Below are 23930 nucleotides of genomic sequence, written 5' to 3' on the forward strand. Positions count from 1 at the left end.
CTGGTGGAATGACTTCCTTGCCCTCAAACAATTTGAATGCTGCCCATGATACTCCTATTGATCTTAAAGTATTGTTATATCCCTCTCAAAAACCCTTAATACCCTATACACCCACATGGATCATCAGATCCATAAGATCATAATGAGAGATATCCAAACCCACCCAAACAGAAGATGCAATAAAAAGAAAACACAAAGGTGAGGACAGGCTGATATCATTTTCACTATTTTATTTCCTTCAATTCACCTTGTTAGCCCGTGCAAGCGCTCAAACACACACAAAGATCAACATTCTAGTAATGTTTATCAACAGGATTTTATATGATATATTGTTCAGATAACAAGCATAGCTGCTTTGTTCGTGAGGATTTAATGCAACAAATGAATGAGCTGTTTGTGGATGTACATTCTTCCCTCACTGGACACGACAACTTAGTTCTTCCGATCTCATATATATTAGTGCGCGTGATATCCTCTGCACAACAATACCAGAGTCATTTTCTTGTTAGAATTAACTGAGTTCCAACAAGAAAGAATCAAAACGCAGTAAACAAGGATGTACCTCACGTGTATCTCTTAAGCGAAGAAGATCCAGTCTCTCTGAAGGTCTCAACTTCAACAGATTAACAAGCTACCCACCCAAAAATTGGAGGGAAACGATCAATACAGGCACAAACGTGCCGAATATATTAACATATAGCAAGGATGAAAATGCCTACCCAGAAACTAAATCGTTCAGGGTCCTCCTGTCGAGGTATTGATTCAGCTCGCATAAGTGAAGCTCTCCGAGGATCTGCAAGGCAACAGTTCCTTGATGAACTGAATGAAACAACTAAATGGAAAGAGGGCAATTTGGCAGCAAGCGAGCAAAAGAAGTTCAAGAAGGGATGACAAAGAAATTACACATCCAATATTCATGTGCATTCATTAGTTTTATTATATATATATATATATATATATATATATATATATATATATATATAGAGAGAGAGAGAGAGAGAGAGCATATGTGATTCAATTTCCCCTCCAAGAAATTTCAAGCCTTGGCCATGATACTAAAGCACACAACTAGACACAAAAGTGTTACCTTACTGGGTAAGTCTTTAGACTCTTTTGAAAGTGGCCTGAGTTCAAATCCCACCACTTTCCTTTCTACCAATGGGGGCTCCGGTTGTCTCCTAGGAGCAGCTAGTGCACCTCACCTTGTGTTGGGACGTTGCAGGTTCAAAACCCAATGGTATAGTTGTATAACTGGTAGGGGTCTGCCTAACCCCAGCTTGCCTTTCAAAAAAAAAAAGAGAGCACACAACTAGAACATTGAACCAAGCTTTGAATCTGCAGATGAAATGGCAGATTCCAGTTATATAGCACCGCCATAAATTTCATATTACTCCAAAGCCAACATGACATGAGAGCCACTAGGCTCAAAAGCTCCATGTTCTCCTTGCACAAGGTAGCCAACTTGTGTTTCCCGTAAGCCAATCCATATAGAGGCAACTAGCTTCCTCGAGTCATGGCAGTAGCCCAAAAAGGCAAGTCCAGGAGAGGTGCATGGGTGTCTTAATGCCAGCTTCATGAGGTGAACCGTGAACATATGGTAGAAACATAGTGACAAATCTCGCAAGATTTTAATCTCGCAAAAATATCGCGAGAAATTACTTGAGTAAAAAATGGTAGATTCTTTGTGACATTTTCAAATTTTCAAGAGTTTTTTGTCAAAACATGAATATTGTGTTTTAAACGCGATATTTATGTTTTTATTGGCTGTTTATCATAAAAAACCTGTGGTTTTTATTTTTAAATATTTTTTTATTTATATTTCCTTGTAAAAATTTGTTTTCTATTGCCAAGATTTTGCCAAAAAACACAAGATTTAAAAAAAAAAAATTCTCGTGAGTTTTTGGCTGCTGATATTTTGCCGTTTTTAACTTTTGTCACTATGGGTAGAAAACTGGGATCTCTCCTTTGCAAACTGCCATGAACAAGAGGCCGCAAACCAGTCATGCAAGTTTTAGGGGTTGGTCAATCTGCCTAACGTGGATCCTTTTGAATGGGAAAGGTAGAAAAAAGTAGAAAACATAGCACACTTCAGTTTCACCAAAATCATGCAAATACATTCCCATGACCATCTCTCACAAGTATGAAAAAGAGGGAGATTAGGACGATCTGCAGGAAGAATAGATCATCCGTGATAACATCTTTTTGCATATTTCATATCCAATAGCATAGTGATTTCTCATGTAATGATGATGATCCCAATAGATAACACCAAGCCATTTCATCACCTCTGTTTATGGCAGGAAGCCTCCCAGTGGGGCATGCAGCGCTTTGATGTTGCAAAGTGATATTTAAAAGAGATTTGAGTGCCCAATGTGATAGTAGATGAAGTTTACAAGCAGTCAGCAACCAAATACAAAAAACAGTCTGGTTACTGAGTTCAAGTCTAATAGATCATCCTTGGTCTCATTGATAAGGATATTATATATACTTTTGTAAAGGAAATTTTGAAAGAAGAATTTGACTAGGGTTATATATAGGGAAAACATATGGTGGTTCTGTACCATGATACCTTATGGTGGTACATACTCTTGTTTGTATGGATCTAGACACCAAATAGCAGATCTAACCATACAGATGTGCTTAGCATGGTTTATTTACTATATTAGAAGGTTTTATCATGTCTAATACATCATAAGATCTTATTTTTAAGACAAGGAAAATCAATGGATCACAATTCATGAAAATAAGGGTAGTCTAGAAATGGTATAAAGCATCATATTTCAGTCAACTTTAATACCTTGAAATAGTAAATAAGCATGTTAAACACAATCCAAAGGATAGATTTTGCATTTGGAGCCTAGATCTATGTAAATCAAGCATGTACCACAATAAGTTATGGTGGTAAAGTACCACCATAGAAGCACTAATATATATATATATATATATATATATATATATATATATATATATATATATATAATTCATCCTATCTAGCACGTACAACAAGAAAGTTTAGGAAGTCATGGTCTTGATCAAGCAACTTAGAGAATTGCATTTGAAGTTTCATGGTGGGTGAATGAGCATGGAGCACATATGATAATTTACGACGGCATGGTTAATGGAAGTAATTGATTATATCCTATGTCACATGGGTGCGATACGGGTTACGCAATTTCAAAAATTTTGGATACGAGGACTCGGCTATATATATGTATATATATTTAAAAAAAAAATATATATATATATATATATATATATATATATATATATATATATATATATATATATATATAACAATAATAAGACTCGGTCAAAGTTGTGCCCATTAGGGGACACGGCTATATATATATATATATATCAATTTTTTTAGTTTTTTGCCCTAAAAATGGACAAAAATAAACTCGGTCAAAGTTGACCGAGTCCAAAATGAGAACGGACTCTGCCCCGGTGCGTTGACCGAGTCTGACACTTGGTTGACCGTGTCTGTGTCCGCACCCGTGTCGGGGCATGTCGACACGGGTGCGTCGACCCCCTAGCCGAGTCCGTGTGACATAGATTATATCCTATTGTCCTAGACCCCATATTCATGATATTCATAAATCAAACTCCATGTATTGGATTAGAGAAATAGTTCATTGTTTGCATTCTATGTTTTAACATGAAATACTTTGGTAAGGAAGAATAATTATTCAGGGGACTTTGTAAGGTATATCGCAATTTGGAAGCATCAATAGAAGCAGCAGAAGGCAATATGGACCCATATAGTCTGGAAAAACAATTTTCAGGAAACAGCAAGAAAAAAAAAAGGAGGCCAATTCTTTTTCTTTCTTGCCATGTCCTTAAGAAATCTAAGAAACAAAATTATTTCTCCTCACATGAGTTCTACAACAATCTTCTCTGCGTACTTCGCTTTATATCCAAAACATGCAAGGTCATATGAATATCAATAATTTCTTTGACACATCCACTTAAAAGAGATGAGTATCAGAATCAAGAGAAAAATGAAAGAAACATGCATAGCTGGAAAAAAAAAAACCCATAAAAAACATCAAGGCAACTTAGTGGGCATTCATACCAAAGGAAAATACCATCTCTTAGATCTGTACCTAAAGAAGAAAAAAGATCCATAAATGCAAATGATTAATAAAATATTAAAGTCAACTGATCAATCAACTTGATTCTGTACCTGAATGTGCAGCATGCCTTGCCTCAGCAATCCAATTCCGAACTAACTCTGATGCTTTATTAACAAGATGATCTAGCTAAATATTAGAGGAAATAATCATCGTGAATCTCTGAAGTAAAGGCTTCATGGCAGAAATATGTGTTAAGATAAAACTAATAGAGCCATCAACTAGTCAAATAAAAGCTATTCAGAACCTTTTCCACATTTATGAACATTATACAGAACGAAAAACTCTGAACCACATTTAAGCACCATTCAATCAGGAAACACCCAAGAACATCTAACACCAAGTATATATATATATATATATATATATATATATATATATATATATATATATAGAGAGAGAGAGAGAGAGAGAGAGAGAGAGATTGAGAGAGAGAGTAGGGGTAGCTGCCTACTTTGATCCGTGCCTACCACCAGCCTATCGGGCTTCTGAAGGTTTTTTTTTCATGTTTTTCTCAAATCTGGCTATACAGATGTGTTCTACATGCTTGATTTTATAGGAATGTACTCTACGATCATCCGATTCGAACACATGGTAGGTTCTTATATGGTTTGAAAATCGACAGTCTACAATTTTTATAAATATTCAAGCTAAAAAATTCACATTTTTTTCATTAAGAACACATGATCCAGGTGTCATTTTCTAGCAAATCAACCATGCCAAACACATCTGCAGGGTCAGATTTGCGAAAACACCCCAAAAACCCCCTTTCGCTCGCAGTAGACTCCTAACTTTGGTAGGCACCTACTCCCCTCTCTCTCTCTCTCTCTCTCTCTCTCTCTCTCTCTCTATATATATATATATATATATATATATATATATATATATATATATATATATATATATATATATTTTAAACAGTCGTTTGTACCAACAATCTAGCTGGAGTCTCACGAACCAAGTAGTTTTGACTTAATCTAACATTGCAAATTCAGCATGCTCAATTTAGTAGGAATAGACCCTTAGATCATTATTTTTCGATGAAAAACATGCTTTTTGAGTTGGAAAAAATTGATGCATTCATAGCCGTTGATTTTTGGATCGCCATAAACACTTGCATGCAGGTCGGTTTTCAGCAATACAAAATCCAGAAAACTTGGGGAAATGAGCCATTTTATAAAAATGGAATATATATATATATATATTAGCTGCCTACACTGATCCGTGCCTACCGCTGCCTACAGGGCTTTTGAAGGGTTCTTTTTCATGTTTTTCTCAAATCTGACCGTACAAATGTGTTCTACATGTTTGATTTTATAGGAATGAACTCTTGCATCATTCGATTCCGATGTGCGACTAGGTTTTCATAAGGTTTGAAAATAGACAGTGTGAAATTTGTATAAATATCATAAATATTCAAGGTTAAAAAATAGATTTTTTATCGAAAAAACACGATCCAAGTGTCGTTTCCTAGCAAATTGACCATGCCGAACGCATCTGCGTAGTCAGATTTGGGGAAAACGACCAGGAACCCCCCCCCCCCTTCGGTCGTGGTAGGCTGTCGTAGGCAGCTACTCCCTTATATATATATATAGAGAGAGAGAGAGAGAGAGAGAATAGAATCTTTGGCCATCTATGCATATACTTACATCTTCTCTTTCTTTTTTCATTTCTGATGGATAAATATCTTGAATCCATTCAACTTCTGCAACTCGGTACCTACACAAAAAGGCAAAACACCATCTTCAAGCTATTAATTATGAGAATAGACTAGGAAGAACCAAGGATTAACAGACTAGGAGGAAACAAGGATTAATGGCAGTCCATACACACTTTCTCATAGTTTAAGGATTAGGTTCAAGTTGTAGTGATACTTCCCCTCAAAGCCTTATGCAAAAAATACTCTCGAGGACCTGACCATGTTATAAACTCCAACCCTTTTCAAAACTTGGATGTGAATAGCCACAAGAATACCTATGTAGCTGATGTATGTGAAACTTATATACGAGATATAGCAAACTGGCATTTAAGGATCTTTTTTCATCACTTTGTTGGTACTATACACTTTTTTGGTACAGATTTTGTGTGCCCATAATATTTGTATCAATAATTTTCAAAGGTTTCTTATGTGAATAGAAGGCATCCAAATAATGTTTTCTCAGCATCACTGCCACTAGCATCACAACTAGCTTCTTACGCTAGATTATAAGTTCTATTCATTTCTATATGATTCCAGGTCCATCTTATTCCTACCTTGACAGAGCATGGAACAACCTAAAAGACACCATCATATGCTTTGGCTGCATTAATAATACCATATGACTTCATTCTAAGCATGTTTATAGACTCTCTACACCAGATATGACCCATTTTTTATATGTTTATAGACCCCACAGAACATATGAATCATCTATAGTTTAATATTCAATATCTGGATGGTAAATGTTTTCAAAATAAATTGAAATTTATCACATTAATATCAATTAAACTATTTACATGATACAGTTAGGGGCATAGTCTGCAACAAGCATATTAAAAAAGAAGGGCACGAAGGTACATCTGTATGCATGTGAGCATGCACCTGTGTATGTGTACACAGAAACAAGCACCGTAATCAGCACCTAGAAGTACCAGCATCGACATGGTACATTGGCCATTTGAAAGCACCCATGTCACATACATTAAAATCAGTAGATTGCTTTGATATATTATTAAACTTTTATACTTAAAAAATAAATATATTGATTTCTTGTCATTATTGCAAGAGACTGTTCCTATCAATAACTTAAATTTATGACCTCTATAAGTGTCATTTATAACACCTCAGAGTAGTGTTTCTTTGTATGTTGAAGAAACTGAAGCAGCAGCAGCAGCAGAAAAAGAAGAGTATGAAAGGAGCAACAGAAAGGAAAATTTACATTTTTTTGGGTCCCTTTTGCTTCTCACAGAAATGTATCTAGTTTCTACTTTTTCCTATTGCCCTGTTTTCCATTTTTTCCGTCTATTATTTGCTAATATTTACTAGTGAAGATGCAGAGGAAGGAAAAAAAAGAAGCCAAATTCTCATGAGAATTCAGGGACAAGAACTGCAGATTTTTAGCTTTATCACTACATCAGAACTTGGGAAGTGTTATTTTCCTCATGCCACTATTTTGAAATGAACCTAATACTTAACGAATAGACATGAAAATTTTGGTCCAGCACATCCATTTATCAAGATTGAGGCTCATAAGACATGGATTTTCTCTCCTGCACAGAACACAACATATATCTTTGCCTTGAGATCACATTTACCTGGAACATTCACTTAATTTCAATTCAAGAAGCACCAGAATAACTTAACAATGACAATGTACTACCAAAGTCGTTTTAACTTCAACATATCTAATTAATAGAACACCTTCATCATCTTTAAAAAATCTTTTCCCTTTTGAAAAACTTTACAATATGTCTCCCGACTACAAAAGACTAAGAATTTTTTGTTGCAAATGTTTTGTTCGTACTCACAAGAACGATAAACTTTCTTCACGGGCTATTGAATGTGTCTTCTTAAAATATGGTGAAAAACAAAAGAGATAGCGATGTTTTGACTTATTGCATAACAAACTTAGGATATGGTGAAAAACAAAAGAGATACTGATGTTTTGACTTGTTGCATAACCAACTTTATATTTCAAAGGATGTTACTTTTCTTGAAGAAGAAAATGGTTTTATAAATAATCCAAAAGAGAATGTTGATTATTCTTTTCTATTTGACTTGTTACCTCGAGAAGATAAATCAAACTCTACTGAGACTCTTGAGTTTCTCAATGATGATCATAATGTACAACCTTTTAACAATGAAGGAAATGATTTACATGAAAACATAAATGAAGATATAACAAGTAATACACAAGTTTATACTAGAAGAAATGAAAATAATTATCCATGTGCCCTTGACAAATTTTCTCAAAATGCATCTTTAGAAGAATCTTCACAAAGAAGATCAAATCGTATTTCTAAAGTTTCAAATAGATTTGTATTTTATGATTCCTTTTCACCAAATTTTAGAGCTTGTTTAATAGCTCTTCACTCCTTTTATGAACCATCTGATTATAATGATGCCAAACAATATGCCCATTGGAACATGAACTTAGTGCACTTAAGAAAGTTCAAACTTGGAAAATAGTTGATCTTCCACAAAGAAAAAAACCCATAGGACGTAGATGAGTTTTTAAGGTAAAAACCAAAAGTGTGTTAAATTATGTATCAAATATTGTAATCTCATATATATTTTATATATATAAAAGGTGATACATATACATATAAGATATATATGTATATGTATCTACCCAATTATATATATAAAATATATATTTCTTTATTAATTAACCGTAGGGGTAGTTTAGTCATTTCTCAATTGTTGCGCATATTCATTTTACAAATATGCTTGTAATTTTGGTTTTTTATTTTTTATTTTTTATTTTCTTTTGACTAAAGTCAATGCACCTTGGGGGGGGCACTCTTATAGACATTGGGCCCCTCCAACGGTCACAATTGTGACCTCTGGAGGGGCTCCAATGTCTATGAGTTGGCCCCTCCAAGGTCCTCCTCTTTGTATATAAATAGGGGCATTCCCCTTCTTGTAATCTCAAGGCTTTGGGTCAAAGCCCAAGTGATTTATAAAGTGTTTGCATTTCACTTTTACGTTGTTGTGCATTTGTGAGATTTGTATTGTGCTTTTTGTGCACAAATGTTCTAAGTGTTCTTATTGTGCATGTATGCATGTATTTATTATCAAGAATATTAAAGTCTTGATCATAGTATCTTATTGAAGACACTTTCACAAAGTGATGGTTCTTTAGAAAGATATAAGGCTAGATTGGTAGCCAAAGAATATGCTCAAGAGTATGGGTAGATTATGATGAGACTTTTGCCCCAGTTATTCGAATGACTAGTGTTTGAGCCCTCATTGCAATAGCATCTATTAAGAAATGGCCTATTTTATCAACTTGATGTTAAAAATGTCTTTTTGAATGAAAAACTTGGTGAAAAAGTTTATATGAAACCTCATCCTGGCATGAATTTAAATGAAAAAAATTTAAAATTAAAAAAGGCAGTATATGGTCTTAAACAAACCCCAAAAGCTTGGTATGATAAATTTAGCAATGTATTAATTAATTTGGGTTTTGTCTCTTGCTATACTGACACTGCTCTCTTTGTTAAGAAAATAGGTGATTCTATTGTAGTCCTTTTTCTTTATGTTGATGATACGATCATCACGGAAGTGACAAAAAGGAAATAAATGACATTGTCTATATTAAAGAAAACTTTTGATATGTCTGACTTGGGTTTTCTGAGATATTTTTTAGGTATTGAGGTAGCTTGTTCATCTTGTGGATACATTCTATCCCAAATAAAGTTGGTCGCGAACATCTGCACTAAGTCGGGGATTTCAGATGAAAAGAAAGTAGACACTCTCGAAGTTATAAATGCTAAATTAAAACTTGAGGATGGTGTTCTACTTGATGATCCTATTCCTTACCGTCAATTAATTGGATTTCTTACTTATCCATCACCCGACCGGACATTGCTCATGCGGTTCATGCAGCAAGCCGATTTCAACATGCTCCTACTACAATTCATATGACCGTTGTCATGAGAATTGTGCGCTACATCAAGAACATCATCTCAAAAAGGATTTTCTTATCATCTTTTGACTTAACTGTTTATCCTGATGCAGATTGGGGAGGTAATCCTAATGATCGAATCTCAACTACTGGACTTTGCATTTTCTTAGGAGATTCACTTATTTCTTGGAAGTGCAAGAAGCAGCAAAATATTTCCTTGTCATCCACAGAAGCTGAATATCGTGCCATGGAAACTACAACCATGGAAATTGTATGGCTTAGAAGTTTTCTCTGTGATATGGGGATTCTCATCTCAACTCCCTCGAAGATGTGTTCTGACAACAAGATTGTGATCTACATTGCAAGCAACCATACTTTCCATGAGCGCACCAATCATATTGAAATGGACTGTCACTGTGTTCGAGATGAATACCTCAGGAGAACTATTACATTAACTTATGTCACATCAGAATATCAGTTGGCTGACTTCTTCACCAAGGCGCTTTCAACTCCTCGCTTTTTGTTTCTCCTTAGCAAACTTTCGGTTTTCTCCCCGTAAAGTTTGAGGAGGGGTGTTAAAGACCAAAATACCCCTATTAGGTATTTTGATATAAATAAATAAAGAATATATATATTCTTCTTCATTTATTTATATCAAAATACCTAATAGGGGTATTTTGGTCTTCTTACTATACATTTTATTTTTCTTAGGATTTTCTATTTCTTATTTTTTTGTTGTATTCTTTTTATTTTTCTTTTTTTATATTTAAATGTAATGGGACCAGTGGGGGGCCCACACTTATAGTCGTTGGGGTCCCCAACGGTCATTAATATGACTGTTGGGGCTCTCCAACGACTATAATGGGAGCCTCAATGGCCCTCCTCTATGAGCTCCTTTTTTTCTTATATATAAAGGGTCTCTCCCTCATGTAAAGTAGTTATGTTCTCTCTCTTTTTTACTCATTAATAATATTTTCTTTGCCTTTTGGCATTTGCCCCTTAGTGGGTTTGTGTATTGTGCACATTATATGCTTGTGCTACTTGGCGCTTTGTTAAACTCTTCTAAGAGTTCTCTTGTAATTTGTATTTCCGCATTCTTCAACTTCTTAGAGTTGTTTTTTTACTTCCTTTTATATTTTGTCTTTTTTGTATATTTTTTTTTAATTAATGCTGGACAGCATTGGGTGCTGGTCCAACTAGCTGTTGAAGCAGCCCCTGGCCCAACAGCTAGTTTGGCCAGCCCCTTGGTACATGGAGTGCCTATTTAAAGGCACTCCTTCCCCTTGTAATTCTTATGCTTGTTGCCAAACATTGTTCAATAAAATCCTTATTATTTTTTATGTTCTTAGTCTCTTTTGAGAGTCTGTGTGATTAGCCCTTAGTGGCTCTTTGTATTTGGCCTATTAGTGGCTCTTGTTCTTGTGAGTGTGCACCTTTGTAGCCACATTGTAGCATTGTATTTGCACACTTGTTGTTTCATTACAGACCACTTGTCCAGTGTGTTTTGTTTGTCTCTTCACTCTTTCACAGATTTTAATAAAAGCAACAAAATTTACTTGTTGGTTAAAAAATCTCTCTCTTCCACCCTAAGATACCATTTTTTTTACAGAGAACCTTGTTCATTTTATTTTCTCTTCTGAATTTGTTGCTTCCTTGTCATCAATGTATCACTTTGTGTAGCTTTGGATTTTAAACTTGATCATACAGACCTAAGCTACAGATCTAGTATCAGACTCCATTTCAAAGCAACAAAAAATTATGCAAGCTCTTATCGCAAGAAATTTCATGTTCAGAAGTCGTAAGAGAAACAACTAACACACAAATAACACCAACATACTTGAAAACTAATGGCATTATTATTATGCCTAGTAGAGAATAGAAAACTAATAGCTTGACATGAAAGTAAATTTTGTTGCATAACAAAATAAAAAATATCACATCAAGTTAGTGAAATAAATGATATACATTCATTCAAAAGCTTACCCATCTTGATCCCAAACTCTACGTATTTGAAATCTCCTTCGACCTTCAACCTATATCACAACATACATAGCAAGCACATACTGATAGTTACTAATAATTTCCACTCAATGTTATATTAGAGAAAGAGATCATATTAAAGAGAAAGTGAAGAGGGGCATGAAAATTAGAAAATCCAGAACTAAACATAGCCTTCTATAAAAAAAAAAATCAATTCATGTGATAGTCCTCCAAAAGAAAGCTTCTCATTTGTCATTTCAGACTAGACATTTGCAAATATGCTAAGCACAATGTGGAAACCTGCTAAACATTGACATGCACTGACAGTTCTCCTCAATATATGCATGGGTGAAACAGGTTGGCTGGGTGCAGGCCTAGTTTTAAACCCAGCCGACTGCCAGTCGGCTGGGCATGAATCAGGGATATAGTACTTAAAAAAAAATCTGTCTATTACATGTATAATGCAGTCTTGCTTGCGTGCATATTAATGCCTGATTTGAATCTATATTTGTAAGTGAAAAGGGTTTTCTAAAAATCTGGTTTTCTAAAAGCCCAGCCCTGGGCAATCGGCCCTGTCAGCTGGGTTGGTTGGGCTGGGTGTTTCGGAATAAAAAAACAAGGAGATTTCCTTTGGATTATCCCAAAAAAAAATATTGTGAACAATGACCTGGCTAATTTTGGTATCTGACATTTTATGGCTGTTCATCTCATAATAAAGTTGCTATGTTAGGTGGACATATGTCACTTTTCATCACCTTACAGTATGATGGTGGATCTTAACTGTTAAACAAATTCTTGTTTTTATTGTTGATCTAGAAGAACGTACATAATTTCACGGTGGTTGTTCCAGTAGTAGTGCTACACCAAGTATGTGTGAAAACCTTACATGACTGTTTCTTTGCACATTATTTTGTTACTGACTGCTTATGCCCTCATCCTGGGCAACCTCGAGGGAATGGAATTACCAAACAAATTTGGATCACTCGTCTCATTCATCTGGACTCCAATTATGAGATGATGGCATAGTTGTTAACATGAAAGCATTTTTGCTTTTGCAATGGACTTCGTGTTGGAAAAAAAAAAGGATTTTATGTTATTAAGATCAAATGTTTTTTTCATGGTGATGAACTGTGTAGAAAATTTTCCTTGTTGGACTTGCTTTTAAAACATGTATTACAATCTATTCTATTTCTTGGCTATTTTTATATCCTTTGTCATCTTTACCTTTGTACTGATTTCATCCTGATGAATGAATGGGGTGCACAGGCCCAGCCTGGGCCTTGCAGTACCCTGTCAGGCCCAGCTGACTGGGTCGGTTGGGTGCTGGCCTGGGTGTATTACAAAAAAAAAAACTATACCACCTTGTGGTCTGGCCAGACCCGGTTAGTCTCCATGCTGGGCTGACAGGCCCGGTCACCAGGCCTATCAAGCCCTATAGGCCCAGCCGAGTGGACTCGGCTGGGTAAGTGGGTGTGATTAAAAAAAAAAGGGAATGTTATTTGGGCTGGCTGACAGCCAGTCGAGCAGGGCTCGGCTGACTGCCGGGCCCTGGCAGCAGCCTACACAGGCCCTGATAGGGCCTGTGCAATGGTTGTCAGGCCTGGGCTGGCCCGACAACCCTGTACATGACCCAGTAGGGGGGGCCCTGCCAGACCTGCACAGGCCCGGCCTGTGCAGGGTTACCTTGACCGCGCAGCCGAGTGGGGCTCGGCTGGGGCTGCACACAGTCATTTAAAAAAAAGGGAAAGAATATATATATATATATATATATATATATATGCCTTGTGATGTATCTAAAATTTTTCAGATTTAACTGAGTGTGTGCATTTTGAGTTGAGCACATGCCGAAAATGGGAATGCCTTATTCACATGTTCTAGCTTGACATGACATGGTTTAGTATTATGTTACTTCCAGGTTGTTATCAATGCATGTGCAAACCTAGAGCGAATGGGTTTGGCTTCGTCATAAGACTTTCAGCTTATATTCCAAACATGCACTTTGAATCTCATTTATATTGTGAATGTGATTTTTCACTTGCCTTGATGGGATATTGTGAGAAATCAGATGTGGGAGTCACCTTACTATCGTAGCAAGAGATAGAGAGAGAGGTAAGAGGGAAGAGAGAAAAAAAATGTTGGGCGGCAATAATATCTTCTCCCCTTTCCATTGATATTTATATGTTGTACGAGTGGTACAATACAGTACAATAGTACAATACAGTACAGTATGTTGTACAATACAGTACAATACAGTACAATAGTACAATACAGTACAGTATGTTGTACAATACAGTACAATACAGTACAGCAGTACAATACAGTACAGTATGCTGTACAAGTGGTACAATACAGTACAGAAATATATTCATTTAAATATACATATTTAACAGCCTCCCTCAAGTTGAGGATGATCTTCAATCATGCTCAACTTGCCCTTAAGTAACCAAAATTGATGACTAACCAATCCTTTGGTGAAGATGTCTGCTACTTGGTCTTCTGATCTGACATACGAAGCCTCAATTTCTTCTGTTTCAATCTTTTGTCTAACAAAATGCTGATCAATCTCAATGTGCTTCGTGCGACAATGATGAATAGGGTTAAAAGAAATATTAATGGCACTTTGATTATCACATAAAAGCAAAGAGGAAGAGATAGGTTCATTCAACTCTTGAAGAAGATGCCGTACCCAAGTGACATCAGTTGTCCCTGCTGCCATTGCCCTGTACTCTGCCTCAGTGCTGGATTTAGCAATGGCCTTTTGTTTCTTACTACTCCAAGTGACAATATTTGGGCCAATAAAAACACAATATCCTGAAACCGACCTACGCTCATCAGGGTCCCCACCCCAATCTGCATCACAATATGTAAGTAAACGGTGTCCTGTAGTGAAGCTTTCATCTTTGTGATAGAGCAATCCATCTCCAATAGTCCCTTTCAGATATCTGAGAATACGCTTAATACATTCCATATGACAATCAATGGGAGCATGCATAAACTGAGATGCTTGATTTACAGCATAAGCAATGTCAGGTCTTGTAAATGTAAGATATTGCAACATACCAACAATGCGGCGATATAAAGTGGAATCATGATATAATTGGCCTTCTTTTGCACTAAACTTATGATTTAAGACAGATGGGGTGCTGAGAGGTTTACAATTAATCATACCAGTGGTGTGAAGAATGTCAAGAGTATACTTGTGTTGACTTAGAGTGAGTCGATCATCTTGTCTATCGACTTCAACTCCCAAGAAGTATCGCAATGGGCCTAAGTCCTTCATCTTGAATTTGGCCATGAGTAAAGACTTGACCAAGGCAATATGTGCATCATCACTCCCAGTGATAATGATGTCATCAACATATATAAGAACCCAAGTAGTAACATGATCATTCTTATACATAAATAAAGAATGATCAAGTATACTCTTAGAAAAGCCATGCTGCTGAATTTCCATGGAGAAACTCTCAAACCAAGACCGAGATGCCTGTTTTAAACCATAAAGAGACCTTCTCAATTTACAAACCCATGTAGCCGCATCATGTTCACTATATCCAGGAGGTTGCTCCATATACACCTCTTCCTTCAAGTCCCCATGTAGGAACGCATTCTTGACATCCAACTGGCTAAGAGACCAACCATGCTGAAGTGCCAAAGTGAGGATCACACGAATGGTGCCAATTTTGACAACAGGGCTAAAAGTTTCCTCATAATCTTGCCCATATTGTTGTGTGAATCCGCGTGCAACAAGGCGAGCTTTATATCTTTCAATGCTACCATCTGGTTTACGCTTGATCTTGTAAACCCATTTGGAACCAACAACATTTCTATCAACAGGTTGAGGAACAATATCCCATGTATGACATTCATGAAGTGCTGCCATTTCTTCGTTCATAGCTTCAACCCAAGCTCGAGAATGGGCTGCCTGATGGAAAGTAGACGGCTCTTTCTCTTTGGCCACATTGGTTAGAAACAACTGAAAGTCAAGAGAAAAATTGTTGTAACTAACCCAACGATGGATAGGATGCCTTTCACGTGTGGATCGTCGAAGAGGGGGAGCCTCGTGAGATGGAGTTGAAGGGGCTCCTCGACGGGCATAAACCAAACCTGAAAACCGTGAAGGTGCATCCTGTATGATGGAGTTGTCTGCTTCAAACTGAATTGGTTCATCAACAACAGGATCTCTGATAGAGTCATATAGCAAAGTATCACAAAGCCATGGATCATAAGTAGTTTGCTCATATACCTGAGAAGTATCACAAGTGCTGAAATGGTCATCATCAAAAACAACATTTCTAGACACCTTAATCTTACCCAAAATAGGATCATAACATCTATATCCTTTATACCCATCGGCATATCCTAGAAATCTGCACTGAATTGCTCTGTCCTGAAACTTGTTACGTAAAGAATGATCCACATGGACATAACAAATGCATCCGAAAGCATGCAAATCATCATAAGAAGGGTGAGAACCGTGAAGCAAATAATAAGGAGACTGATCTCCTAATAATTCCATAGGCAACCTGTTAATGATATGCACTGCAGTGTGAAAGGCCTCAGTCCAAAGAGAGAAAGAAATATCAATATTGTGCATCATACTTAACGCGGTTTCAACAATATGCCGATGCTTACGTTCTGCTACTCCATTCTGTTGTGGAGTGTAAGGACAAGAGGAGTTACGTGTGATGCCATGGTCCTTTAAATATTCACTAAAATCATGAGATATGTATTCTCCACCACCATCACACTGGAAATAAGTGATATTTGAATTGAAAAGGTTTTGAACAAGAGCATGGAATTGTTTGAAAAGTTTGAACACTTCAGATTTAGATTTCATAAAGTAAATCCAAGTGTAACGAGTGAAAGAGTCAAGAAATAACACATAATAACGAGAGCCAGATAGAGATGAAACAGGAGCTGGGCCCCAAACATCAGAGTGAATAATTTCAAATGGCTTGGAAGCTCTTTTATTGATACTTTGAAAGGGAAGTACATGACTCTTGCAGACATTACAACTAGGACACTTATGATCTAATTTGACTTTGGGAATAAAACCCTGAGAAGACAATTTGTCAAGGAACCCTTGACTACAATGACCTAACCGACGATGCCAAGAAACTGGCTTATTACATTGCATAACAGAAGAAGACTGACTCAAATAAGCAGGAAAAGATGGAGACACGGTAGATGACGTCTTCAAAGTCCCGGGGGCTGCTTCGAAGACGTACATGTTTCCGCGTCGTTCACCCTTAGCGAGCATCTTCTTGGTTCGAAGGTCCTTAAGACAAACAGAAGACAGAGTAAATTCCATGGATGAATTTGTTTCATCAACCAATTTAGAAACAGATAAAATGTTTTTCTCAATGGCAGGAGTGAGTAAGACATTTTTCAATGGTAGTGTAGATTGTGACAAAGAGAGAGATGCATTTCCAGTATGAGAAATAGGGTGGTGGGAACCATCTCCCGTGACAATAGTGCCAGTGCCAATATAAGGAACCATGTTGGAAAGTTTACCTGCATCAGAAGTAACATGTGCGGCTGCTCCAGAATCAATATACCAAACTCCATCATCATTCTGACGCAAATTCATGTTGTTAAATGCAGTCATCAGAATTTGTTGCACATCATGTGGCAACCCTGCACTCTGTCCCTGATCAGTACCCTGATGTGCTCGAAAATTTCCCTGCGGCTGCCCCTGAAACTGTCTAACATTCATCTGTCCAGCTCTTGGTCCTGGCCTCCCTGCCTTGTTGCGATTCTGTGGGTTGTGCCAACAATCTGCTTTCACATGGCCACGCTTGTTGCAATGGAAGCAAGTAGGGACACGGGTACCTCTAGTGGCAGGTGGAGCAGTAGGAGTAGGAAGGAGTCCTCCACGACCCATATGAGCAGCAGGTGGACGAAATGAGGTAGACCCAGATGTAAACATGACAGGATGAGGATCATCAATAAGATGATCTTGAGTCAAACTAACTTCATACTGTAGGAGTTTGGCCTGTAAATCCTCAAAGCATGGAAGTGTAGAGGCAACCTGTAATGCAGTGCAAAACATACGATATTGGGGCCCAAGGCTTCCCAATACCTGCTGAACAACATCTCTGTCAGAAACAGGATATCCAATAGCGGCCAACTGATCAATGATAATTTTGATATCCCCTAGAAATTCAGTAATGGTCTTAGTTCCCTTTCGCATAGATTGGAACTGCCATTTCAGTTGAAGTGCACGTGATTGTGAAACCTGTGAATAAGAGTGAGCAAGATGTCTCCATAGTTCTGCAGCAGTAAAATGGTCAGAGATAGTTTGTAATATACGATCAGATAACGTGGCAGTCAAATAGGCAACCACAGATTGGTCCTTCTGAAACCAAACATCATACGCAGGATTTGGAATAGCAATGCAACTCACCTTCCCATCATTACCAGTTACCTCTTGCGTAATAGTCATAGGTGGGGCGGGTGATCCCCCATCCAGATGCCCGGAAAGACCATGACTTCGGATAAACGGCAGAATTTGGCGTTTCCAAAGTAAGTAGTTATCATGAGTTAATTTGTGAGAAACAAGTTGAGAAAGAAATCCGGGGCTGATTTTAGAATCCATAGGGAAGAAGATCAAAGATGAATCAAACAGCACGACAGAAATTCGTAGGTTGTACGGACAGAACCGTACGGACAAAAATTTTTGAGTTTTGGAAATCACGATTTTTTTTTAGTTAATCGTGCAGAATGTACGATTTATCAACTATATTGCAAGAAATAGATAAGAAATCACAAGAAGTTTGAGAAAAGAGGCACTTTTGAGAAATGAGGGTTCCCAAATTTGGGGAAAACAGAAATTAGGGTTGATAAAATTGGGGATAACAGAATATGTAAGAAGGAAAAGATGCACGATATGAGGAAATGAAGAAACGACGTCGAAATAAAAAAAAAAAACACTTTCCTTGAGAACGCCCAAAAACGCACGTCAAGGTCCTTAGGGGCCTTCCAGATGATCGTGATTACCACGCCCTTTGCTCTGATACCATGTGAGAAATCAGATGTGGGAGTCACCTTACTATCGTAGCAAGAGATAGAGAGAGAGGTAAGAGGGAAGAGAGAAAAAAAATGTTGGGCGGCAATAATATCTTCTCCCCTTTCCATTGATATTTATATGTTGTACGAGTGGTACAATACAGTACAATAGTACAATACAGTACAGTATGTTGTACAATACAGTACAATACAGTACAATAGTACAATACAGTATAGTATGTTGTACAATACAGTACAATACAGTACAGTAGTACAATACAGTACAGTATGCTGTACAAGTGGTACAATACAGTACAGAAATATATTCATTTACATATACATATTTAACAGATATGACATAAGTAGAATGTTAATATGAAGCTGGTTTCCAATGTTTGAGTATACATGAAATTTATGTAGGTTTACATGTATATAGTTGCATGAATGTTCACAGGTGGAAAAATGCATTGACATGAATATGTGCATTAAGTGAATGTGTGCACTTGTCATAAGTATATGAATTGCACATGGATGGTGAACACATGCATATGATTATGGTGGCTTATACACATTATCAAATTGGTATGAATGATTGTGCATTTGGAAAAATGTCAACATCATTGTATATATTGCCTATCGTTATGATTTTTACATATGGTGCATCGATGATCGAAATTAATCATCGTGGGCCTGGTAGGCCTCGAGATTTGGTTCGCTCATTCTTTATTTATTTTACATGCATCACAAAAATCACATTAATATTATTGCACTGTTCTATGCTTTTCTGCGGGCGATGGTCTCATGATGGTTCTCGTAAGAGAATATGCGAGCTTGTGCATTTGTTTTTGCATGCTGATTTGCAAATTAAATAATTGGCCTTTAATAACAAGATAAAGATAAAAGAACAAATAATATACGTTCTGCGATCTTCAGTCGTTAGAATGAGAATCTTAGAGTTTCGTTTTGGGAGACCACGAGGATACAAAAGCTCCGTGTGCATTATTGATTACCCCTAAACCCGATATTGAAGTTTTTTCTCCTAACCACGGTTTTAGGGAGAGTCCGTTATTTTATCTAGGGGTGGTGTGTAGACACAGTTGTTGTTTTGGTATACCCAGAAAGTGACACTATTGGATGTAGAGGTCCTTAGTGTCCCGACATCAGATGTAGAGGTCTAATGTTCCGAAAGTGATTCGGTTGAGGGTTAAGTTTGGAGCTGAGTAATAAAATACAACTTGTGTGCTAAGTTACCCTAAGAACCATACTTGACCTCGAAAAATTTTACTCATTTAGTGTATCTACGGACAACGGTAATTAAGAAGAAGAACTTAATTGTGTGCATTTAATAGAGACATGCATATAAAAAGAAAACTCTAATAAAAGATAATAATTTACTCATGCATTGCACTGAAGTCATGCATATTTCTATTTTGTACTAGATCATGCATATTTACTTATGATATATGGATGAATGCATGATATTGTTTTCTTTCACATAATAGCATATCTTTAATGCTTGATTAATGTTCACTGTTGATATAAGATGTTTTCTCTTGTTTAGCAATTGCTCCATGTTAATTACATGCTTGCCTAAATTATGGATTTGTCATAAATGTATTTTCTCTAAATTATTGCATGAATTCTTATCTGTATTCTTTATGCTTACTTGTTTCATTGGAGAGATTCGTACACAGAATTCCTCGGATTTCTGACACCCATACTTTTGTGATTTTCGCAGCCGCAGGGGATCAGTGAAGCGACTCGCTTCTGGGAGGGCTACGAGTGTTTCATGTTTGCTAGACAGCTTCACTGATGGACAACGTGGCTCTGCTTTGCTTTATTTTTCTTTAAAATAAATTGTTCATGCACTCTGATTTTTCTTAGGGAATGGAACTGTAAAGGCCCTGAGGCCCCGAGTCCTTGAGAAGATTTTCGCAATGGTTTGAAGAAAAAAAATCGTAATTTTTAAAAGGTATGAGTTGGGGTCGTTACAACAACTAGGGTTACGATTGAATGTGAAATGTTTGTTTTATAGTGCTAATATTAGAGGTAGACTGCATAGATTTAAGCAACATATTGTAGGTCTTCATCAAAAAGTATGATACATGGTTTGTTATTAATTTAAATTATATAGTTGTCTTTTATTTACATTGTCAGATATCAGTTTGTTATTAATTTAAATTATGTAGTTGCCTTCATATGTGATTTTATGGTTGTGTTTTGTGCAATTCATCATTGTTTTATGTGATATGACTTTTTTAGAATTTTTGCTAATTTTTTCTGATTTTTCTAGATTTTTTTGAAAACTTTAGAATTTTTTTATTAAAAATTTACGATACGTTTACGGTACGGTGTTACTTTGTGCCCGACCAATACGGGTAATGATATGATACATACAACCTTGATTCCAATAACACATCTAGTACTTGCTCAACTTAGTCAATCCAAAAGTGGATAAAAATGACCTTTAATAGTAATAGACTTTTTATTGCAATCATAGGCAGATAAACCTCAACAACAAATCACCCAAGAATTGGCTTAAGCCAGATGCCCTTATGAGCTCCAAGTGCCTTGGCTGTATATTTTGATTCAACACTTGAGTTAGAAACAACATCTTGTTTTTTGTTCCTCCAAGAGACAAGGTTCCCTCCAATGTCCTTTGCTTAATTACTTTAATCATATATATATATATATATATATATATATATATATATATATATGATTCACTAGAATATGTTTACCGGAGTGTGAACTGAGATTTTCATGGGTTTTTTTGTTTTTTCTTTTTCTTAAATCTCACCACACAGATGCGATCTACATGCTCGGTTTTATGGGGACCAGCTCTCGGATAGGCCGATTATGATGCATAAGCAGGATCTTTTAAGGATTGAAAATTGACAGTTCAGAATTCCCGCAAATATTCGACCATCCAAAAATCGCATTTTTCATAAAAAATACACGATCCAACAGTCGATTCCTAACAAAAGGACCATGCTGAATGCATCAGTAGGGCTGAATTTCGCAAAAAAAAAAGTGTTGGAAATACCTAGTTCACACTCCGGTAAACATATTTTAGTGATTCATATATACATCCATACATATATATTATATATAATGTATACTCACCAGAAATATCAAGACCAAATCATAGGTTGCTGCTACAACATTGGAGAACATTAAAGAATTTGATGTTATAGTGTGTCACAGATATACAAATATGAAAAAAAAAAGTACAAATGAATCACCATGATGCAAACGGAAACTAATTAGAAGTCTTCAATAGATTAGATTCACGAGGTCAGAATATTTACTACTGCATTCTTGAAGTCATAATATATTAGATTCCATATTAAGATATTCATGGTTGAAATGTGCACTGAATCACCTCTAAATAAAACCTTCCATCTGGAAGTGGTTCGCATCTGATACAAGTAGAACAGTTGGTAAATTTAGTGAGCTTCATGGCAATCATAGACAATATAAACAACAAAAGAGAGAGAGAAGAGCTCCAACACTCACTCGCATATTTCCACTTCACAAGCAAAATCTGCTATGGAACCTGTAGAAGGATCAATAACAACCTGCAATTAAGTCATGTAAAGACAGGATATTAGAAAGACGGTTATAGAAGAAACAAGAACATAAACAAGCTTGTGTGATTCTATACCATTCCCATCCGTCTATTTCCTTCCATTATCCTCCTCACCTGTTTCAAATTATAAAATGGACAATGCAAAACAAATCCTTCAAGCTTTACTCTAGATAAAAAGAGACAGAACCACACCAAAAGCTAAAAGCTTCTCAACGAGCACAACTTTATTCATTATATATTACACTACAGTTTCCACACAACACAAATTGTCCCCCCACTACATGTTATTCTTTCTTTGCAGTGACAAGAGAAGGTCTATTTCCAAAATATACATGCAAAAACAGGATACACTTGAAGCACATATTCGTGAATGTGTATTGATTATTTGTATATGGTGCTATCAAATGTAAAATCTGATAATGTTCAGTTAAAACTTTAATGATTATTCAAACATATTTAAACAAAGACAGAGATATACAGACACAGAAATGCAGAGATACACAAAGATACATACTTGTGTGTGTCAATTATTTGCACCAAAGTGATATAAAATGTAAAATTTGTGTCCAGCTTTGTTCACTTGAACTCTGACCAACAAGTAATATACATACAGATATGTATTTTGACATCTTAGAATGTCCAGATCGCGGATCAAACAGTTGAATATAGAGAAATGTGAGTTAGAGAGCCACAAACCAATAAGTAGCCTATAAGTCTTACATGAACTCATAGTCTAATGACCCTATACCTGGATACAACAAGAATTCATCCCTGCAACTCATGCACTTGCTGAGCAAATCCCTGCCCTTAGAAAGGAAGCTCATCCCGAGAGTTAATTAACTCCTATCAAAACCAATCCTAGCATAAGGCGTGCATGACTCATAAATACAACAGAATATGCGCCTAAGGAATTAGTACGACTAAAATCAACCAACAAAATTATGTGCATCGCATAAAATCATCCAGTTATAGAAGCATAAATCTTCACTGTAGTCTGGAAAAAGTATTCAGAAGTCATAAAAAAGACTGCAAGGGTTCAGTAAAGTTTGCAGTTGTCTTAAGGCCATCAAGTATAAATCTATCATATAGGTTCAACATTTGGTTCCCATTGATAAGAAACTTGTCTCACTTTACTTTTGGTGTTCTATTTTAAAGAAGAGTATGATTTCTCTTCCCAAAAAGAACCAAACGTATCATCACTAAACAGGAAAAGAAGAGTGTACTATGAGATACAGAACTAAGGTGGTTGTCCAAAATCTGCATAGACTATTGACATAATCAAGGGGCAAATTGAGCAACACCTTCGCAATGGATCCCTCAATCCTGCATCTGAAGCACTGACCTATGGTTCTTAATCACCAAAACATCCACGATGTGAATATACCCCTTGAAATTTCCATCATTCTCGCAACAAATCTTCCACCTGTAAATTAGTCTACCAATGGCCAAACGAATCACCTATAGAACACATGGAAGGAGAATTCTGACAAAAGATAAGGTTGGCCCTTGGCCAACTCTGATAATGGAATGGTAACTAAGGCCACCTGTTACCCATGGAAAAAGGGATGTTTTACCACAGGATGTGAAGCAAACACGTTCTGCAGGAAA

The 23930-nt window shown here is 36.5% G+C and overlaps 1 protein-coding gene across 4 annotated transcripts in view; it reads right to left on the reverse strand.

The window, feature by feature from the left end:
- Positions 1-202: 202 nt before the first annotated feature.
- LOC149848903 (zinc finger (C3HC4-type RING finger) family protein) overlaps positions 203-23930 on the reverse strand; it is a 39864-nt gene continuing 16136 nt past the window's right edge. Inside the window, exons 10-18 of one of the 4 annotated variants that reach the window (XR_016430520.1) lie at positions 22398-22436; positions 22250-22311; positions 22116-22152; positions 11726-11775; positions 5783-5852; positions 4187-4258; positions 720-793; positions 563-631; positions 203-475 (exon numbers count right to left, since the gene is read on the reverse strand). Coding sequence is in view for 2 of the 4 variants with exons in the window: in XM_089997953.1 (XP_089854079.1) it covers positions 416-475; positions 563-631; positions 720-793; positions 4187-4262; positions 5783-5852; positions 11726-11775; positions 22116-22152; positions 22250-22311; positions 22398-22436 (537 nt within the window). In the remaining 2 variants the exon portion in view is untranslated. Of the gene's footprint in view, positions 476-562; positions 632-719; positions 794-1099; positions 1282-4075; positions 4107-4186; positions 4263-5782; positions 5853-11725; positions 11776-22115; positions 22153-22249; positions 22312-22397; positions 22437-23930 lie in introns of those variants that run through there. The other 3 variants (XM_089997953.1, XR_016430519.1, XM_089997960.1) reach the window with 3 other exon arrangements.

The sequence above is a fragment of the Nuphar pumila genome, chromosome 1 (assembly GCF_984573655.1).
Source record: "Nuphar pumila chromosome 1, dmNupPumi1.hap1.1, whole genome shotgun sequence".
Classification (NCBI taxonomy): Eukaryota; Viridiplantae; Streptophyta; class Magnoliopsida; order Nymphaeales; family Nymphaeaceae; genus Nuphar; species Nuphar pumila.